This window comes from Megalobrama amblycephala, linkage group LG9 (assembly GCF_018812025.1).
Source record: "Megalobrama amblycephala isolate DHTTF-2021 linkage group LG9, ASM1881202v1, whole genome shotgun sequence".
Lineage (NCBI taxonomy): Eukaryota > Metazoa > Chordata > Actinopteri > Cypriniformes > Xenocyprididae > Megalobrama > Megalobrama amblycephala.
The window spans coordinates 22870587-22892061 of NC_063052.1; the positions used below are offsets into that span (position 1 = coordinate 22870587).

Consider the following 21475-nt stretch of genomic DNA (forward strand, 5'->3'; position numbering starts at 1 on the left):
CCAATTTGGACATTTTCACTTAGGGGTGTACTCACTTTTGTGGCCAGCGGTTTAGATATTAATGGCTGTGTGTTGAGTTATTTTGAGGGGACAGCAAATTTACACTGCTATACAAGCTGTACACTCACTACTTTACATTGTAGCAAAGTGTAATTTCTTCAGTGTTGTCACATGAAAAGATATAATAAAATATGTACAGAAATGTGAGGGGATTACTCACTTCTGTGAGATACTATAACATTATTTAATAAGTATCACAATAAAAAAAGTTCAAAGCATTCATGATATCTTATGGATGTTTAATCCTAGTACTTACAAAAGCATATAGCTAGCGAAATCAAAAATGTTAAAATGACTTGGTTAATTCATGAGCATCAAAAGAGACAATCAAGCGTGAATACAATGGATTTAATACATGAATATAGGAATACATACAACTAACTCGAAGCGAAGAATAGATATATACAGAATGAAAGACGAGACGTCCGGGAGATACGTACGTGAGACAGTGTTAATTTCGTTAACGAAAACTATGACAAAAAATGTTCGTTGACAACCTTTTTTTCCATGACTAAGACGAGACGATGAGAGATGACACCAATTTCATTTAACGATAACGTGACTAAAACTACACATGCAATATCGTTGACGAAAAAAGACGAGACTGAAATGTGGCTAAAAAAAAAACCCTTAACCAAAATCACTCTTTTGAAATCACTTTTTGTTTTTGTCGAATAAAAGAGACAAAACATTAGACTGTCTTTATGAGCGGTCACGCTTACGGTTGCCAGATTTCCAGAATTTAAACCCCCAATCAGAGCTTTTCTATTAAAAGAACACGTTTTACTTAATCTTTGCTATCTGGCAACCACTCTCTACACTGAAGCACGGATGATCTGAAAACACAGGCAAGTAAGCGATCTTCATTTGAGATTTTCTACTTAAATTAAAGTGTCTATATTGCGCTTCTTGTTTACTGACTGATGCAGAAACTTGGGAAAATGAGATCCAGGGAGTAGATAAAGTTGATGAAAAATTATTTATTCATTGCAATTAAATTTAGCCTCACACGCAAACTTTAATCGATAATGAAAATACTTAATAAAACCAAAAGGTAAAATAACCATCATAAAGGAATAGTCAATAGTTAATAATAAATTTAGAGTATTGTAAAATCCAGAGTATTGTATCTAATAGATGAAAATCAAAAAAAGAATTAAAATATTATACATTTGCAGATAAGAGAGAAGAAACAGAAGCCCAGGAGAGTAAAGGAGAGAAAAAAGCTGAATTATCAATGACCCGGTCAGCTTTATACCATGAGCATATAGGGAAATTTACATCCCACACAAATTGATGTTTTTGTTCTAAAAGAAAAGGTTAAATGGTTTTACCCATTAGTCATAGACTGGTCCAGTGTCAAAAATAGATATGAGTTGTTTTGACCCCCTTTGGGAAGTTTGCAAATCTTACCCTTTTAAATGTCATCAGGAATAATAACAGACATATTTTGATCAGATTCAAATAAGCAATAATTCTGAAAAACATCACTTCTGCAGTACTTGGCAGGCGTCCAATGTCTAACCACAAACGTGTCAGCGTGATCTGTCACACTGGAACATTTGAAGAACAATTGAACATAACAAGCATACTCTTAAATATAAAATAAGAATAACCATAAAGGTACAATAACAAGTAAATACTTGAAAATATGATAAGAATTAATATATATATAAAGTAGAAGTACATGAATATATGAAACCAAAAGTAAAACTGATAAATAATAAGCCATAAATGATTAACATAAATATGAATAAAAATGCATGAATATGAATATTGACCATTTCGGATCCACCATTGACTGAATCTGGGACCAAAGTGCAGGCTGATCCAGCAGTGGCTCTCAAACTGATATACGCGAAAAGTGCCGTCCATTTTATTCTACTCCACCTTAAAATAACATGAAAACTGAACATGTATTTCTAACAGGTAAAATGTATATACATGACATTCAATCAAATTACCTCATCTTTCGCGGTCAAAATTGACTGCACCCACACAAGTCAGCATCACGCTACATTAGTGCTGTTCTCGACAATATAACGTTACCTTTGTGAAAGTGGGGTTTAGCACTTACTAGCATGAAGAACAAGACACAGACTGCATGTAGATTTAAGATTAAAACTCTCTTCAATACAAAAACATACCCTTCTGTGAGTCACTGTTTTTAATGTTGATCATATTATACCAGCAAGAATATTGCCCAAATATATAATTTCCCGAATATTGATTTTATACAGTTCAACAAACAAAAGGGTAATATGTACATTTTAAACGGTATTGTCAGTATTTTTGCTCTATTTGCAACGAAAGCCACAGCAGAACTGCAGCACACAAGCTGTGTTTCGTGAACGAATCTGTGACTTTGAACGAATCGTCAATGATTCACTGAACCATTCATAAATACAGCCGCTTGCTTTGTTACTGACCCTGCATCCCAGTGTGCATACTATCCATGCTATCCGCCCTAAATAGTATTGAATATTACTAGTGTCATAAACTATTTAGTATGGATAGTATGCACATTGAGACACAGGCTAAAAGAATGAATGAATGACTCAATGATTCACTCATAAAAACAGTGACTTACCGCCACCTACTGGAGGTTAATGTAATATTTAAAAGTATTACTTTGTTTTTATCATCATTGTATTTATTGCATATATAAAAATATATATATATTTATATATATATATATATTTAAGGCATTATTTATTTTACAAAGGTAATTATTAAGGTAAAAAAAATGCACTGGAAAAATCGATTTAAGAAGGCAAATATTGTCCCTTAATGGAAATGTATAACTGCAGTCTAAGTGGAAAAGAGAGGGTGCACATAAGGATGTTAAATCCCTCAGGGGGTAACACTCTAGAAAGTTTGAGAACCACTGAAAGAGGATATGTACATTTGCACTGCTACTGCTAATGTGAGTGCAATGTCATTACAGTCTCTTACCTTGATTCAAATTTAGATGAATTGGTCTAAAGAGAAAAATTATGACTATTTTGTCTAAAGACTACATATAAATAGCTATCAAAATTAATGTTGGTAACTGTAGTTTGACTGAAAGTAATGACTAAGACTTGACAAAAATGTGATGACTTTTTGTCGACTAAAATGAGACTAAAATTGAAAGACTAAAATGACTAAAATGTGACTAAGACTAAGGAGCATTTTCGTCTTAAGATAAAGACTAAGACTAAATCAAAAATGGCTGCCAAAATTAACACTGACGTGAGATGGAGAGAGACAATCAAGAGACAATAGACCAGGCATGTTGTTGTCTTTTAAGAACAAACAAGACAAAACGCCTCCTTGGATGAACCAGCCAATGGCAAGTGTGATATTTTGAGCAGGGAGAACATTTTCTTTGTCTTATTTTATGACCTAATTTGCCTGATTTATGATGGTGTCCGATTTGGGTAGTTTTTACTAGGGGGTACTTGTGAACTTACAAGGGTAAATAAATAACTGGTTGTTTCAATAAGTACTGTACAGTGTACTGTACTATGTCTATAAAGGGTAATATTTTATGTATTTGAGGTCTGTGCTGTGGGAACGGTGACGAGAGAGAGGGCAAAAAGTTTTGCAGTTTAGCTCAGTATTGCTGTCTAATCAGCCAATATTGTCTTCAATAACCCGCATAGTACTTTATCTTTTATAACATGAGATTTTGACCAAATGTTGATTTTCGTAAAAAATGTTGCAACAATATGATTATTTTTATGTAAAAATTTACAGTTTTGGACATATAAGGTAATAACAAATAAATGTAAAAAATCCCTTATCACAACTACAATCCAAGAAAAAAAAATAAGTGCGGAGCATGCCCACGGCCCACGGCCCACGCAGTGTTCTCACCTTTTCTTCCCCTTACCTGTTTGCATCTCTGGTCTGCAACTTCACATCTTTGCAGCATCCCAATGGCCCTGTTGAGGTCAGAATCCTGCAATCTAACTAAATGTGGCATTTTAAATGCTTTCTGGCCTCAAGTGAAGCTTTCAGAGTTTAAATGATGACCATTTCCCAATTACGGACACCTGTGACAGATCAATTGGTACCTAATGACAAACAATCATGTCTGGAGACCATCAAAAGCCACGAAGGATGACATTTCATTAATGACAACATTGACTAATAACAGACTTACATGTTATTCATGAATTGTGAAAGAAACACATTATAGTTTTAGAACAACTTTGATTAAATGTTTTTATCCACTTCAAATGTTGACTAGTGAGTGTAGAGTAGCGACTGATGAGGCACACCCAGAGCTTACAGACACACGTCCAGCATTATTGACTGCATCACATTATTTACATTTGGTAAAGGCTAGTTCCACTTGTTTATAAAAAGGCTTACATAATACACATTCTTTCCTGTCAAACACACAGAGTGTTCAATTGTAGGCAGTCCAAAGCACTCATAGGACATAACACGCAGTGAAAATAAATCTGTTATATTCTTAGCCTCTAACTCAATCACTTGTCGCCTGGGTCGAAATTTGTTGTGTAAGCCAGTGATTTATATTGTAGAAGAATGCAGATACCTGCGAATACACTGCAAGTAAGTGTAGTTACTACCAACTTCATTTGACAATGAATAAAATTAAGCTTTTTTTTTTTTGTTTGTATTACATTTACATTTATTCATTTGGCAGACGCTTTTATCCAAAGTGACTTACAAGTGAGGAATACAACAAGCCAGTCATCATGATAAGGCAAATAGACACAAGAAGTGCTCACAATACAAGTTTCGGACATTGCTCAGAGTATCATAAGTTACAATAGAGAGGGATTAAAGGGATAGTTCACCCAAAAATGAAAATTTGATGTTTATCTGCTTACCCCCAGGGCATCCAAGATGTAGGTGACTTTGTTTCTTCAGTAGAACACAAATGATGATTTTTAACCGCTGCGGTCTGTCAGTCGTATAATGCATGTCAATGGGAATTCCATCTATAAGAGTCAAAAAAAACATGCACTGACAAATCCAAATTAAACCCTGCGACTTGTGACGACACATTGATGTCCTAACACGAAACGATCGGTTTGTGTGAGAAACCGAACAGTATTTATATAATTTTTTACCTCTAATACACCACTATGTCCAACTGCCTTGAGCATCCGGTTGGTGAGGTCTGAATGCACTCTGGTGCCGGAAGTGATCGTTCACACTCATTGACATATACACGCGAGAGATCACTTCCGGCATCAGAGCGCGTTTTCAGACCTCACCAACCGGATGCTCAAGGCAGTTGGACATAGTGGTGTATTAGAGGTAAAAAATTATATAAATATCGAAAGATGGTTTCGTGTCTTAGGACATCAATGTGTCGTCACGAGCTGCAGGGTTTAATTTGGATTTGTCTGTGCATGTTTTTTTTTTACTCTTATAGATGAAATTCCCATTGACATGCATTATATGACTGACAGACCGCAACGGTTGGAGTTAAAAATCATAATTTGTGTTCTACTGAAGAAACAAAGTCACCTACATCTCGGATGCCCTGGGGGTAAGCAGATAAACATCAAATTTTCATTTTTGGGTAAACTACCCCTTTAAAGGAAGTGAAAGGATCACAGATTTGAAAGAAATTTTTCCTAGCAGAAAATAATAAACGAAGTAACTGACCCAGAACAGATATTAAGCAAAACACTTATGCACTCTTGCCATCACCACTCCCAGCTTGCTACTCCTGGCCTACTCTTTTATCCAACACTGCTCATGTAGTTTGTGCAATGGACTGGCTGAGGTTAGCTGTATTTCTGATTGCCCCCCTGTGATCTACGTTTTACATATAATTTCTAATGAAATATGCTCATAACGTTTGTAGTAGACATGAATGAATTAATGTGTTTTTCATGTGATCCTGGTGAATTATTGGTAACAGGATTATTAGAAGAGTAATTATTATTTACTATTAATAGTACTTACTTTTCACCAGTAGAGGCATAGAGAGGGGTATTGATGAGGAATAACTGAGATCTGTTTGGAGTTTCTACTTTGCACGGAGCCTAGAAAGTCGCCTGTAGGAGAAAAAACAAAAATTAAACTCAAATCTGTGGCCACAGTTTTACAATTTGTCCTCTTAGTTTATAAACCGTGCTCACAGATTCTTCTTTTTTTTTTTTTTTTTCTTGGTTTAACAAATCATGCCCATGGATTAGTAAACTGTACCTAGTCTGTCCAGTCAAACCGTGACCACACTTTTTCAATCCGTTCCCATGGGTTTACAAACTGTACTGACGGATTTGTGGCACCTCCCTCATTTTAGAAATCTGTGCCAACTGATTCGAATGTATTCTAATTGCCAGAACTCAGTTCTTCATGTTGTGTTGGAAATGCTCCCAGATTTAGTAACCAAAATACTGGTGCTTCCTCGTTTTAGCACCACATCTTATTCTGCAGCTGCAATGATTGGCTTGCCTTGACAGTCAGACCGACTCATTTTGGCCAGCTTATGGCCCTTTTATAGAGTACACATTCTTTCACCATATGTTGTATATGTTGTTGTTGTTGTTGTTGTTGTTTTGTCTATGTAAACATGTCACTGTGAGGCATTTTTCTGTTTTTCTGTCACCTGTCTGACTTTGTTGGGTGGGCATAAATGTGCCAGGGCTTCAATTCATCTTCTGTGCCACATTCAAAACTCGTTTTGCTACCTGACCTAATAAGGAAATCTCAGTAAAATGTTTTAATAATCATGAAAGATTATAAATGTAAAAATTCTGTGGTCAAAACTAGTATATGATTGGACTTCAGTTACAGGCTCTTAGCTCCACATTGACCATTGATTCTTTTGGATTAATGAATTAATACTTACGGAGTAATGCTTACTGGTTTTAGCCTTGCAACATACCATTAGTTACATATCCTTATAACACTAATCTTAATGCTAAAGTGTTAAATAATTTCAACCATTATTTCAAAATTATTTTCCATTACAGTAAGTTTACAATTCATATACTGAGGAGATATTAAAAACACTGTTATCACTTGATTCATTTTAGTTTCATGGAGTAACTCACACATTATAATTTAAAAGTATACTGTTTCTTTAAAAAAAGCAAATCTTAGTGATTACAAACATGTAGTTGGTAGTGTATGTACTGTATGTGTTTGTGTAGTTTTTTCAGTTGGATGTTTACAACAGTGATGGAACACCATTGACAGAAAGTCAGATCCATGCCCAGCTGTTGCGGATCCGCTCTCAGTCGTGGAAAACCGATAAGGAACCAATGGGAATTTTGACCAGCGAGCATCGTCACACATGGGGTCAGGCTTACACTCGCTTGCTCAAAGGTATATCTGTCCTGCACACTGAACTACTATTGAAGATTTGTTGTTATCTGACTTTGCATGTTTCAGAAAGCATTAATTAGAAAAATGTTGAGAACACAACAAAAGGTTGTGGTTTTATACTGTTTAAGAATAGTGTTAAAAATGACAGTGTTCTAATGATCCATTAGCAAGAGTGATGCACAATAACTATTGTTACTGTATATATGAGGTCAGTCGTTGCCTTCGTTCATATAGCCCATTGTGGCTTACAGGTAGATTCAATTTCACTCTTTACAATCTAGTTTTTACTTTTTTTCCCATTTTCAGATAAAATCAATAAAGAATCTGTGAGGCTGATCGAGAAATCGATCTTTACATTGTGTTTGGACTCTCCAGTTATGAGGATTTCTGATGAGAAGTAAGAATTGTGTATACGTTGATTGTGATTGAAAAGTTACTAGAGCTAAGCAGTGTATTTTCTTTTAAATGATTTTTAATAATATCGTTTACATCTTTATCGGTGATGGTTTGATGTTATGCTAAGAATGTTCATTGATTGGCAGGTATTCTAGTCGAATGGCAGCACAGATTTTGCATGGCGGTGGGACTTATTCAAACAGTGGCAATCGCTGGTTTGACAAGACACTACAGGTGACCTATATGTCAGAGGCCTGTTCATAATGCTCTGTAATTTAAACTAGGACTGTCAGAGTTGATGTATACAATTGATTATGTTTAGCTTAAGTAACTTGAGCTGCCACTCTAAATCCTCCAATTAATAAAAAAAACAAAAACAAATTTAAATAACTTGCTCATCTTGACATGATGCCTGGATAATTCTGTTATGTATTTTTTGTTTTTAATTAATTGGAGGCTTCAGAGCGGCAGCTCAGTTGTATCCCTTATACACACATACACAAAAGTTGCTATAATAGAGCTTGTGTTCATGAATAAATGATGGAGAATGACCCTTTTTCAGGTAATTTTGGGATGATTAACAAAGTTGTGTATGGTGAATTGTGAATTAAATATTTATTTGAAAATCAAAAAGTGAAATACCATAAGGGGCCGTTCACACAGAACGTGTTTTTCTATTCCAATACGCTACTTTCCCATTGTTTTTCTATGTAAACACGCGCTTGACGGACATGCATGACCATTACAGTCGCGTCTCGCGTTTTTTGCAGCGCCTCGCACAAGCGCCGCGTTTTTAAGATGCCGTGTCAAGTTAAAAGAATTTCAATTTTTACATGCAGCGCCACTCATCAATGTCAGTTCCAAAACATTGGACCAATCAGAAGAACTCGGAGGCGGGGCAAGCGTTGCGAGCTTCTGTTTACAGTACCAAGTTGGCATGACAACTGTTTTATTTGACTGCAACATGGCAGAGGCGCTGCTCATTATTATCTTATTTTCTTTTTTTCCATGTCAAAACTGGTATCTATCAATTCTGCTATTTGGCTATTTCTATTATTTCCGTTATTGTCGTTATTGCGTCACGTCTCAAAAGCGCACCTCGAGACCCTCACGTTCTAAGCTGCGCTTTTTTTAAAACCATTCCTGAGCGTTTTTAGACGCAAAGACGCGTTCTGTGTGAATGGCCCCTAATTCATAGAAATGTTGAAGACTAGTGGAGAACTGCATCTTTACACATGTAAGATCCATAAAGTGGATGTTTCTTTCTTTGTTTTTTTTTATGTTCAGTTTGTTGTGGGTGAGGATGGGTCATGGGGTCTCTTGTACGAACATGCAACAGCCGAGGGTCCGCCTATAGCCACATTGTTGGATCATGTGCTAGAATACTGGTATTTACAAAAGCTTTACAAATGCATGCCTTTAAGAAAGACAAAAACACAGATAAAAACTTTTCTATCATTTATTATCTCTGTATTGCATTATTAGTACTGATAAAGGTGACATCTCGCCAGCCAATTATTATTTTTTTTTTTTTTTTTTTTTTTTTTTTTTTTTCAAGGGTGTCACACCTACTACCGTTTTTGGATGAATTTACGCCCTTTTTTGTCTGAGGTCTGTGAGGAGTGGTGACATATACAGCCTCTTCAGTGTGAAATGAATCTTATTGGGCATTGGCCACATAGAAGTGGGTGATATTACCAAAATCTTGTATCACGAAATGAGTAATTTCATTTTGTGATAATATGTATTACAATATTTTTGCTTTTAAATAAGGTTCATGATATCAGGATTTTTTATACTATTGAAATTTAATACTCTTCTCTTCAAGGGGGAGAAGAGAATTATTAAATTTCATATTTTTCCCGATGTGATCCATCAGCTCCAGTCAACTAATTTGGAGCGGTTAATGCCCGGGTATACTTCATTTCCCACGTTCCCGTCCGTCTCGCACACAGTTGAGCGTGCAAGTCTTTCTAAGATACTCCTTTGCCCCCTAAGAGCGCAAGCAAATAATATTGCAATTCATTTGCCCCACAAATCATAGCGCATCACCGCATAACCGACACACGGTGAGGACAATAAAATATTAGTTAGATAGCTTACTCCTCATTTAAAGAACAACTTATTTAACACAAAATACTTCTCGATTCACAAAAAATACTATTTTTTTTTTCTCACAATGGACCACAAGAGAATATTAAAAAAATAAATTAGATTAATCTCTCATTGTCTCTAATAGAATATGCGCCATTAATGCAGCATCAGATGCCAAAAGCTCAGTCAGTTTTTAATTTCAGTTTCTGTAATGAATAGGCCTAATTGACTAGTTTGAGACAACTTCACCCGCATAACTCTCACGCAAAGTTTGCACATTGTTTGTGTGATATCAACTAGCTCGCCTTCATGGTTTAAAATGGAAATATTTTCAATGTTGCGACGTGTCATTTTTCTTTATCACCAGTTGCTCGCAAAATGATATATATATATATATAATATAATGATCAATGTTATATTTACAATATGTTTTTGTAACGTTGATCATTGTAGCCAATCACAGACATATCTGTTGAGCATGTGAACACAATGGCCAATCAGAGGTGTTTCTCTCAGAAATAAGCTGCTTATTGCTCTTGAACAGTTTAATATCACTTGTTTAATCGCAAGGCTTATAATATGTTAAAATTGATAAGCTTTTGTGAAAGCACTGACACATGAACGCGATAGAGATGGTAATCCAAAATCTCTACCAGTTGACAAATTTCTACAGGTTTATCGTGTCTACTGGTATATCACCCACCCCTATGGCCATGTCCCATGTGCACTCTCTTCCGTGAATATTTAAATAAGGTTGACAATTTTAAATTGACTGAAAAATCGGCTAGTAAGATGCCGGCCTAAAAAGACGTTTGTTTAACATAATTGACATGTGTTTCTCTGTTAGTAAGAAACCGGACAGAGTGCGAGCTCCGTTGATTCCACTGCCCATGCCCAAGAAACTGTACTTCTACATCAATTCTGAGATCAAATGGGATCTAGAGATGGCCAAGCAGAATCTGGATATGTGAGTTCAACTGCTTATTATTGTTTTTAACTGCACTTTTTATGGTTAATTTAAAGGGCCCCTATTCGAGGCATTAGGATTGGACTTTGTGCTTTGCATGTATGCAGAACTTTTTTGAGCTTGAACAGCAACATTACACACTAAAGAAAGTTGAACATGCAAAAAAGCATAATAGGTTCTCTAATGGTACACTGTATCTTTTGGCCTTCTAGTGGTTAGTGGTTTTGCTGATTTGGTAGTGCTTTGACTCTGCCTCATTTTTCAAAAGAAAATGGTTATCCTACTGCACATAAAACATTTACTTCTAGGCTTAGAAGATATAGCCATTTAGATGGAAAGGATCTCAAGCTGACCAGCTGAAGATGTTACTTTAAGTATACCCATTAACAGACACGCTACTTTCTTGCACAATAAATTCCAGCACAGCACTACAACAATGAAATGCCCATTAGATAATGGTTTACAATGAACTCTGTTGGAGAGCTATACAGGTCCTTCTCAAAAAATTAGCATATTGTGATAAAAGTTCATTATTTTCCATAATGTAATGATAAAAATTAAACTTTCATATATTTTAGATTCATTGCACACCAACTGAAATATTTCAGGTCTTTTATTGTTTTAATACTGATGATTTTGGCATACAGCTCATAAAAAAAACCTCAAAATAATTGCATATTTCATCCGACCAATAAAAGAAAAGTGTTTTTAATACAAAAAAAGTCAACCTTCAAATAATTATGTTCAGTTATGCACTCAATACTTGGTCGGGAATCCTTTTGCAGAAATGACTGCTTCAATGCGGCGTGGCATGGAGGCAATCAGCCTGTGGCACTGCTGAGGTGTTATGGAGGCCCAGGATGCTTCGATAGCGGCCTTAAGCTCATCCAGAGTGTTGGGTCTTGCGTCTCTCAACTTTCTCTTCACAATATCCCACAGATTCTCTATGGGGTTCAGGTCAGGAGAGTTGGCAGGCCAATTGAGCACAGTAATACCATGGTCAGTAAACCATTTACCAGTGGTTTTGGCACTGTGAGCAGGTGCCAGGTCGTGCTGAAAAACGAAATCTTCATCTCCATAAAGCTTTTCAACAGATGGAAGCATGAAGTGCTCCAAAATCTCCTGATAGCTAGCTGCATTGACCCTGCCCTTGATAAACCACAGTGGACCAACACCAGCAGCTGACATGGCACCCCAGACCATCACTGACTGTGGGTACTTGACACTGGACTTCAGGCATTTTGGCATTTCCTTCTCCCCAGTCTTCCTCCAGACTCTGGCACCTTGATTTCCGAATGACATGCAAAATTTGCTTTCATCCGAAAAAAGTACTTTGGACCACTGAGCAACAGTCCAGTGCTGCTTCTCTGTAGCCCAGGTCAGGCGCTTCTGCCGCTGTTTCTGGTTCAAAAGTGGCTTGACCTGGGGAATGCGGCACCTGTAGCCCATTTCCTGCACACGCCTGCGCACGGTGGCTCTGGATGTTTCTACTCCAGACTCAGTCCACTGCTTCCGCAGGTCCCCCAAGGTCTGGAATCGGTCCTTCTCCACAATCTTCCTCAGGGTCCGGTCACCTCTTCTCGTTGTGCAGCGTTTTTTGCCACACTTTTTCCTTCCCACAGACTTCCCACTGAGGTGCCTTGATACAGCACTCTGGGAACAGCCTATTCGTTCAGAAATTTCTTTCTGTGTCTTACCCTCTCGCTTGAGGGTGTCAATGATGGCCTTCTGGACAGCAGTCAGGTCGGCAGTCTTACCCATGATTGCGGTTTTGAGTAATGAACCAGGCTGGGAGTTTTTAAAAGCCTCAGGAATCTTTTGCAGGTGTTTAGAGTTAATTAGTTGATTCAGATGATTAGGTTAATAGCTCGTTTAGAGAACCTTTTCATGATATGCTAATTTTTTGAGATAGGAATTTTGGGTTTTCATGAGCTGTATGCCAAAATCATCAGTATTAAAACAATAAAAGACCTGAAATATTTCAGTTGGTGTGCAATGAATCTAAAATATATGAAAGTTTAATTTTTATCATTACATTATGGAAAATAATGAACTTTTATCACAATATGCTAATTTTTTGAGAAGGACCTGTATATGGCAATTTATCTGTTTAATAAAGTACCTTACTCACCTGTTGAGAAATAAAAACACCATCTCTGCATTGCTTTTAGAACATTTCACCATCTTCAAATTCTCTTTTACAAGCTCTGTCACATTCTCTTTTTGGCCAGTAGACTCTCATCTTTTCGGGTGTTTTTTTTTTTTTTTTTTAATGAATGCAGTGCTTCCCACAGGTTTGAAATATACTTGCAGTGGTAGCCGGGTTGAAATTCCTTACTATGGCTTACTGTTACTATGGCACAAAAACTTTTTTAACAATATTTTTATATATTGAAAATCACACAATAACTACATAGGCTACTCTTACATTTAATTACATATTAATATTATGCATTATGCATTGTAAATTATGCTAAATTAAATTAAATTTAAATGGTGGAGTTCTCCTTGCTTTGTCATATAGTGAATGAGACATATTTTACTAATATTAGTAAAATCTATATATTGATTAATGTGTGTCAAATAATGTTCTTAGTCTTTCTTTTGTGTGTGTGTGTATATGTGTGTGTGTATGTGTGTGTATGTATGTATATATATATATATATATATATATAAACACACAAATTTCTCACTCTTTGTTAGCAAAATGGCTAAAATCATTTAAGTTCTTTTTTTTCCTCATTAATGTACACACAGCACACCATATTGACAGAAAAACACAGAATTGTTGACATTTTTGCAGATTTATTAAAAAAGAAAAACTGAAATATCACATGGTCCTAAGTGTTGAGACCCTTTGCTCAGTATTTAGTAGAAGCACCCTTTTGATCTAATACAGCCATGAGTCTTTTTGGGAAAGATGCAACAAGTTTTTCACACCTGGATTTGGGGATCCTCTGCCATTCCTCCTTGCAGATTCTCCCCAGTTCTGTCAGGTTGGATGGTAAACGTTGGTGGACAGCCTTTTTTAGGTCTCTCCAGAGATGCTCAATTGGGTTTAAGTCAGGGCTCTGGCTGGGCCATTCAAGAACAGTCACGGAGTTGTTGTGATGCCACTCCTTCGTTATTTTAGCTGTGTGCTTAGGGTCATTGTCTTGTTGGAAGGTAAACCTTTGGCCCAGTCTGAGGTCCTGAGCACTCTGGAGAAGGTTTTCGTCCAGGATATCCCTGTACTTGGCCGCATTCATCTTTCCCTCGATTGCAACCAGTCGTCCTATCCCTGCAGCTGAAAAACACCCCCACAGCATGATGCTGCCACCACCATGCTTCACTGTTGGGACTGTATTGGACAGGTGATGAGCAGTGCCTGGTTTTCTCCACATATACCGCTTAGAATTAAGGCCAAGAAGTTCTATCTTGGTCTCATCAGATCAGAGAATCTTATTTCTCACCATCTTGGCAAACTCCATGCGGGCTTTCATGTGTCTTGCACTGAGGAGAGGCTTCCGTCGGGCCGCTCTGCCATAAAGCCCTGACTGGTGGAGGTCTGCAGTGATGGTTGACTTTCTACAACTTTCTCCCATCTCCCGACTGCATCTCTGGAGCTCAGCCACAGTGATCTTTGGGTTCTTCTTTACCTCTCTCACCAAGGCTCTTCTCCCCGATAGCTCAGTTTGGCCGGACTGCCAGCTCTAGGAAGGGTTCTGGTCGTCCCAAACGTCTTCTATTTAAGGATTATGGAGGCCACTGTGCTCTTAGGAACCTTAAGTGCAGCAGAAATTTTTTGTAACCTTGGCCAGATCTGTGCCTTGCCACAATTCTGTCTCTGAGCTCTTCAGGCAGTTCCTTTGACCTCATGATTCTTATTTGCTCTGACATGCACTGTGAGCTGTAAGGTCTTATATAGACAGGTGTGTGGCTTTCCTAATCAAGTCCAATCAGTATAATCAAACACAGCTGGACTCAAATGAAGGTGTAGAACCATCTCATAGATGATCAGAATATGAAATGGACAGAAATGGACAGCACCTGAGTTAAATATGAGTGTCACAGCAAAGGGTCTGAATACTTAGGACCATGTGATATTTAAGTTTTTCTTTTTTAATAAATCTGCAAAAATGTCAACAATTCTGTGTTTTTCTGTCAATATGGGGTGCTGTGTGTACATGTGAACTTAAATGATTTTAGCAAATGGCTGCAATATAACAAAGAGTGAAAAATTTAAGGGGGTCTGAATACTTTCCGTACCCACTGTATATATTCAAGTTTCAGTCCATATATTCAAACTTTCATTCCACATATTCAGAATTTCGTTCCATATATTCGGACTTTCATTCCATATATTTAGATATTCATTCCATACATTTAGATTTTCGTTCCATATATTCAGATTTTTATTGAATACACTGTGTGCAGAATTATTAGGCAAGTTGATTTTCTGATCATTTTTTTTTTCCCAATCACATTTTACCAATTCCAATCCACATCAATCTTAATAACTACTATTAATATTGTTTTTAATCATTTATAAGTGATATATAATTGTTCATGAAGGCTGGAAATGAAAAATGCCTTATATTCAGGTATGCAGAATTATTAGGCAGGTTTTCTTTTACAGGCAAAATGAGCCAAAAAAGAGATTTAGCTCAAACTGAAAAGTCAAAAATTATTAAATACTCATGAGAAGGATGCAATACTAATGCAATACTAGAAATTGCAAAGTTAAAGCATGACCAAGGGACAGCAAAATGCTCATTGGGTCAGCGGGGTCATACAAAAACAGGTGGAAAAGAAAAGACCCGTTAACTGCAAAATAATTAAGAATTAAAGTCCCTGTAAAGTCATTTTAAAGTATGTGTTCTGAGTTTGTCACACCGCAGAAAAATGTGTTATTAACCACCCAGCCAAATTTGAATGATTAAAAAAATCTGCAAGTAAATGAAATAAGTCATCAAAATCTCGAAAAAATAGGCAACGCTCTCTGCTCTCAAACGCTGGGGGCGTGTCCGCTGTCGGCGCTGAAACCACACCCACTCGCGAGAGCTGCCATCTCATCAACTGACTTGTCTAATGAGTCAAACATACTGATGCATATAAACAAAAGAATCACGTTAGAGGGTTACAAATTTTAGTAGTTACTGTGGACTACCTACTAATCATAACATAAGCAAACTCGGCAACTTGCACTCACTGGTGGGCACGAACTGCCGACTGTTGTCGAGTCGACAAATGACGGCGCTGCGAGATGGGAGGCTGAAGGCCGGGACGGGAGAGACTGTCCGGCCCCATATATCATCGGTTATCGGTGGGACGGTAGGAAAGCCGAGGTCTGTTCAGACACATTCACCAAAAACAGTGGATTATCTGTAAATCCCAGCTGTCTGATGAAAGTTTGTAAAAATATCCGGTGTAGAACGATCACTTTAGAATCCTTCATATCATCATTTTAGGAAATTTAAATAAGGAGACCAAGCATGTTGTATATTATAACAACCATGTAATATGCATTTGCGTGACGAAGGCATTACTAGCTAAATGTGCAAAGGGCTATATAACTGTAATGACACTCGAGATTGAGCGAGTGAACCGCTGTAGCGTTAGAGGCGGCGCCACGCTCGGTGCGTCATCGACAGTTATATAGTGTTAGGGGAGGGGCTATGCTCGGGGGACTATGTGCGTCATCAGACCCCCGTTTTAGCTCCGCCCAAAAAATCCTGAGCAGAGACTTGGTGAAAAACTGTTTAACGCTCTAACTTCACAATTAAGCATTACACAATTCACAGTCTTTGTAATGTGTTTCAGCAATACATTTGTAACATTTATAAAGTGTTTAGAAAGAATTCTCAGAATTGACTTTACAGGGACTTTAAGGTGAAGAATTAAGTGTGAAACCATCAGGAACCCTTTAGTCTCCAGCGCCACCATTTTCCAGAACTGTAACCTACCTGGAGTCTCCAGAAGTGCAAGGTGTCAGGATCTCAGAGACTTAGGTTAGCTAAAGAATCCTTTAATTCATTTCCAGCCTTCATGAACAATTCTATATCACTTATAAATGATTAAAAACAATATTAATAGTAATTAAGATTGATGTGGATTGGAATTGGTAAAATGTGCTTGGAAAAAGAATATGATCAGAAAATCAACTTGCCTAACAATTCTGCACACAGTGTATATTGAATGAAAATCTGAATATATGGAATTAAACTTTTTATTGATATATAAGTTTCAAATATATTGAAACTTTCATTCCATATTCAGACTTTCATTCCGTATATTCAGACTTTGATTCCATATATTCAAGTTTCATTCCACATATTCAAGTTTCATTCCACATATTCAGAATTTCATTCCACATATTCAGAATTTCGTTCCATATATTCAGACTTTCGTTCCATATATTCAGACTTTGATTCCACATATTCAGAATTTCGTTCCATATATTCAGATTTTCATTCCATATATTCGTTTCATTCCATATATTCAAACTTTCATTCCATATATTCAGATTTTCATTTAATATATACAACCAATCATATTATAAATACTAAAATTTCCTGAACGGCATGCCATAAAATATATATATATATTAGTTGTGGTTTAGAATTATTGGCACCATTGATAAATATGATCAAAGATGACTGTAAAAATAAATCTGCATTGTTTATCCTTTTGATCTTTAATTCATAAAATTAGCAAAAATCTAACCTTTCATTGAAGGAAAAGAATTGAAAGTGGGGGGAAAATCACATTATGAAATAATGTTTTTTCCAAAACATGTTGGCCACAATTATTGGCACCCTTTTATTCAATACTTTTTGCAACCTCCTTTTGCCAAGATAGGAGTTGACACATTTTTGTGTTGGTTTTGATGTTTGTTTTGGATCATTGTCCTGACAGTCCATTATTGGATTTCTAGCAGAAGCGGTCAGGTTTTGATTTTTTCTTATCTGTGGGTATTTGATAGAATCCATGATACCATGTACAAACCCGATTCCAAAAAAGTTGGGACACTGTACAAATTGTGAATAAAAAGGAACGGAATTAATTAATTTACAAATCTCATAAACTTATATTTTATTCACAATAGAATATAGATAACATATCAAATGAAGTGAGATATTTTGAAATGTCATGCCAAATATTGGCTCATTTTGGATTTCATGAGAGCTACACATTCCAAAAAAGTTGGGACAGGTAGCAATAAGAGGCCGTAAAAGTTAAATGTACATATAAGGAACAGCTGGAGGACCTATTTGCAACTTATTAGGTCAATTGGCAACATGATTGGGTATAAAAAGAGCCTCTCAGGGTGGCAGTGTCTCTCAGAAGTCAAGATGGGCAGAGGATCACCAGGATCCCCAATGCTGCGGCGAAAAATAGTGGAGCAATATCAGAAAGGAGTTTCTCAGAGAAATATTGCAAAAAGTTTGAAGTTATCATCATCTACAGTGCATAATATCATCCAAAGATTCAGAGAATCTGGAACAATCTCTGTGCGTAAGGGTCAAGGCTGGAAAACCATACTGGATGCCCTTGATCTTCGGGCCCTTAGACGGCACTGCATCACATACAGGAATGCTACTGTAATAGAAATCACAACATAGGCTCAGGAATAATTCCAGAAAATATTGTCGGTGAACACAATCCACCGTGCAATTCGCCGTTGCCGGCTAAAACTTTATAGGTAAAAAAAGAAGCCATATCTAAACATGATCCAGAAGCGCAGGCGTTTTCTCTGGGCCAAGGCTCATTTAAAATGGACTGTGGCAAAGTGGAAAACTGTTCTGTGGTCAGACTAATTAAAATTTGAAGTTCTTTTTGGAAAACTGGGACGCCATGTCATCCAGACTAAAGAGGACAAGGACAACCCAAGTTGTTATCAGAGCTCAGTTCAGAAGCCTGCATCTCTGATGGTATGGGGTTGCATGAGTGTGTGTGGCATGGGCAGTTTACACATCTGGAAAGGCATCATCAATGCTGAAAGGTATATCCAAGTTCTAGAACAACATATGCTCCCATCCAGACGTTGTCTCTTTCAGGGAAGACCTTGCATTTTCCAACATGACAATGCCAGACCACATACTGCATCAATTACAACATCATGGCTGCATAGAAGAAGGATCCTGCTACTGAAATGGCCAGCCTGCAGTCCATTTCAGTCCAGTCCACTGCAGATCTTTCACCGATAGAAAACATTTGGCGCATCATAAAGAGGAAGCTGTGACAAAGAAGACCTAAGACAGTTGAGCAACTAGAAGCCTGTATTAGACAATAATGGGACAACATTCCTATTCCTAAACTTGAGCAACTTGTCTCCTCAGTCCCCAGACGTTTGCAAGACGTTATAAAAAGAAGAGGGGATGCCACACAGTGGTAAACATGGCCTTGTCCCAACTTTTTTGAGATGTTGATGCCATGAAATTTAAAATCAACTTATTTTTCCCTTAAAATGATACATTTTCTCAGTTTAAAAATTTGATATGTCATCTATGTTGTATTCTGAATAAAATATTGAAATTTGAAACTTCCAAATCATTGCATTCTGTTTTTATTCACAATTTGTAGTGTCCCAACTTTTTTGGAATCGGGTTTGTATCTGAACAAGATGTCCAGTGCCTCCAGCAGAAAAATAGGCCCACAACATTAAAGATCCAGAAGTATATTTAACCGTGGACATGGGGTACTTTTTATCCATGTGTGCACCAAGCCCATCTGGTGGGTTTGCTGCCAAAAAGCTCTTTTTTTAGTTTCATCTGACCATAGAAGCCAGTCCCGTTTGAAGTTCCAGTCATGTCTGACAAATGAATATGCTTGAGATTGTTTCTGGATGAGAGCAGAGGATTTTTCTTGAAACCCTCCCGAACAACTTGTGGGGATGTAGGTGCTGTTTGATTATTTTTTTTTTTAGGCTTTCTGAGACTCAAGACTCAACTTATCTCTGCAATTCTCCAGCTGTGATCGTTAGAGAGTCTTTGGCCACTGCTGATGAAAGCGATCTTGTATTTGTCCTTTTTACAGCTATGGGAATTTTCCATAACATGCAGTGCTAAAACAACTTCCTTTGCAAAAGTTCCTTTCAATTTAGAAGTCTCTTGTGACTCACTGACTCATTCACCTGTAAAGTGTTGCCGCCATCTAATGGCGTATTAATGTAACTTTCACTCAATCCATATTACGCACTAATGTACATATTTATATAAAATAATATTTTTTTTGAACGACAAATAAACACAATTGTACAGTTTAGTCAAACGTAAAGCACTAGTTATTAAAAAAAAAAAAAAAAACTATCGGTCACCCTTTACGCTTGTATGTGGGTTTTACAAATATTTAACGAATGAAAAGGATTTTAAAGAGCTTGTGACAAAACCTCGTATCTCCATTGGATCCTCAAACTGTCAGTCAAACCTCATAAATCCGCCGCACCTCGTGAATAAAGTGTTGCAGTTTGGACATCTTGTCTATGCAATGCAAAGGTAAATAAAGATCTGATGTTTGAAAAAAAAAAAAAAAAATGTAAAGCATTTTCTTTACTCAAAAAACACTGTTTATAAAGTTTAATGTTTTACGTATTTGAAGAGCAGAGAAGAGTCTTCGTCTGATATTTCCCGTCTAGTTGTAGCCAATGCTATGCTATAGGATTTATGGTAACGTTTATTATTATCAAATCTAACATGGCACAATTCGACTTGCTCTGGAACAAATAATAGATTATTAAGACCAAAGATTGCCGTTTTATGTACTCAGATTAAATTATGTCTCATTTTTAACCACTATGAGAGCCAGCAGTAAATCCCTGAAACACTGGCCAAGATGAAGCTGTTCTCAGCGGGTACACAAGCACTGAATGGCCGTTGACGGCCTGGAGCTCGCATCTCCGAAAACGTCAAAACAAATTGTAAAATAGGCGCTATTATTAAATATGAGTCACATATTTCAGGTCTAAACAACTACATTCTCATCTAAACTACTAAAACTACAGTTCGTGGTAGAACAAATGTAGTATTCTCAAAAATTATGGTGGATTTGATCGGCCGCCATGACGGTCACTTCTAGCGGAGTGATACAAACGGTGAAAAGGTAGGAGTGCTGTTATCACTGAAATATCGCACGGCTATCAGCCAATCAGATTCAATAACCAGACAGAACTGTTGTGTGTGTGTGTATATATATATATATATATATATATATATATATATCAGTGGGTACGGAAAGTATTCAGACCCCCTTAAATGTTTCACTCTTTGTTATATTGCAGCCATTTGCTAAAATCATTTAAGTTCAGTTTTTTTCCTCATTAATGTACACACAGCACCCCATATTGACAGAAAAACACAGAATTGTTGACATTTTTGCAGCTTTATTAAAAAAGAAAAACTGAAATATCACATGGTCCTAAGTATTCAGACCCTTTGCTGTGACACTCATATATTTAACTCAGGTGCTGTCCATTTCTTCTGATCATCCTTGAGATGGTTCTACACCTTCATTTGAGTCCAGCTGTGTTTGATTATACTGATTGGACTTGATTAGGAAAGCCACACACCTGTCTATATAAGACCTTACAGCTCACAGTGCATGTCAAAGCAAATGAAAATCATGAGGTCAAAGGAACTGCCTGAAGAGCTCAGAGACAGAATTGTGGCAAGGCAC

General features: G+C 36.9%; 1 protein-coding gene across 2 annotated transcripts in view; it reads left to right on the forward strand.

Moving 5' to 3' along the window:
- The window catches only part of cratb (carnitine O-acetyltransferase b), a 48708-nt gene that overhangs the window by 13278 nt on the left and 13955 nt on the right, over window positions 1–21475 (forward strand). The window contains exons 6-10 of one of the 2 annotated variants that reach the window (XM_048202181.1): window positions 7191–7365; window positions 7672–7762; window positions 7908–7995; window positions 9049–9149; window positions 10703–10822. In XM_048202181.1, coding sequence (XP_048058138.1) covers window positions 7191–7365; window positions 7672–7762; window positions 7908–7995; window positions 9049–9149; window positions 10703–10822 — 575 coding nt within the window. The remainder of the gene's footprint in view (window positions 1–7190; window positions 7366–7671; window positions 7763–7907; window positions 7996–9048; window positions 9150–10702; window positions 10823–21475) is intronic. The other variant, XM_048202182.1, reaches the window with a different exon arrangement.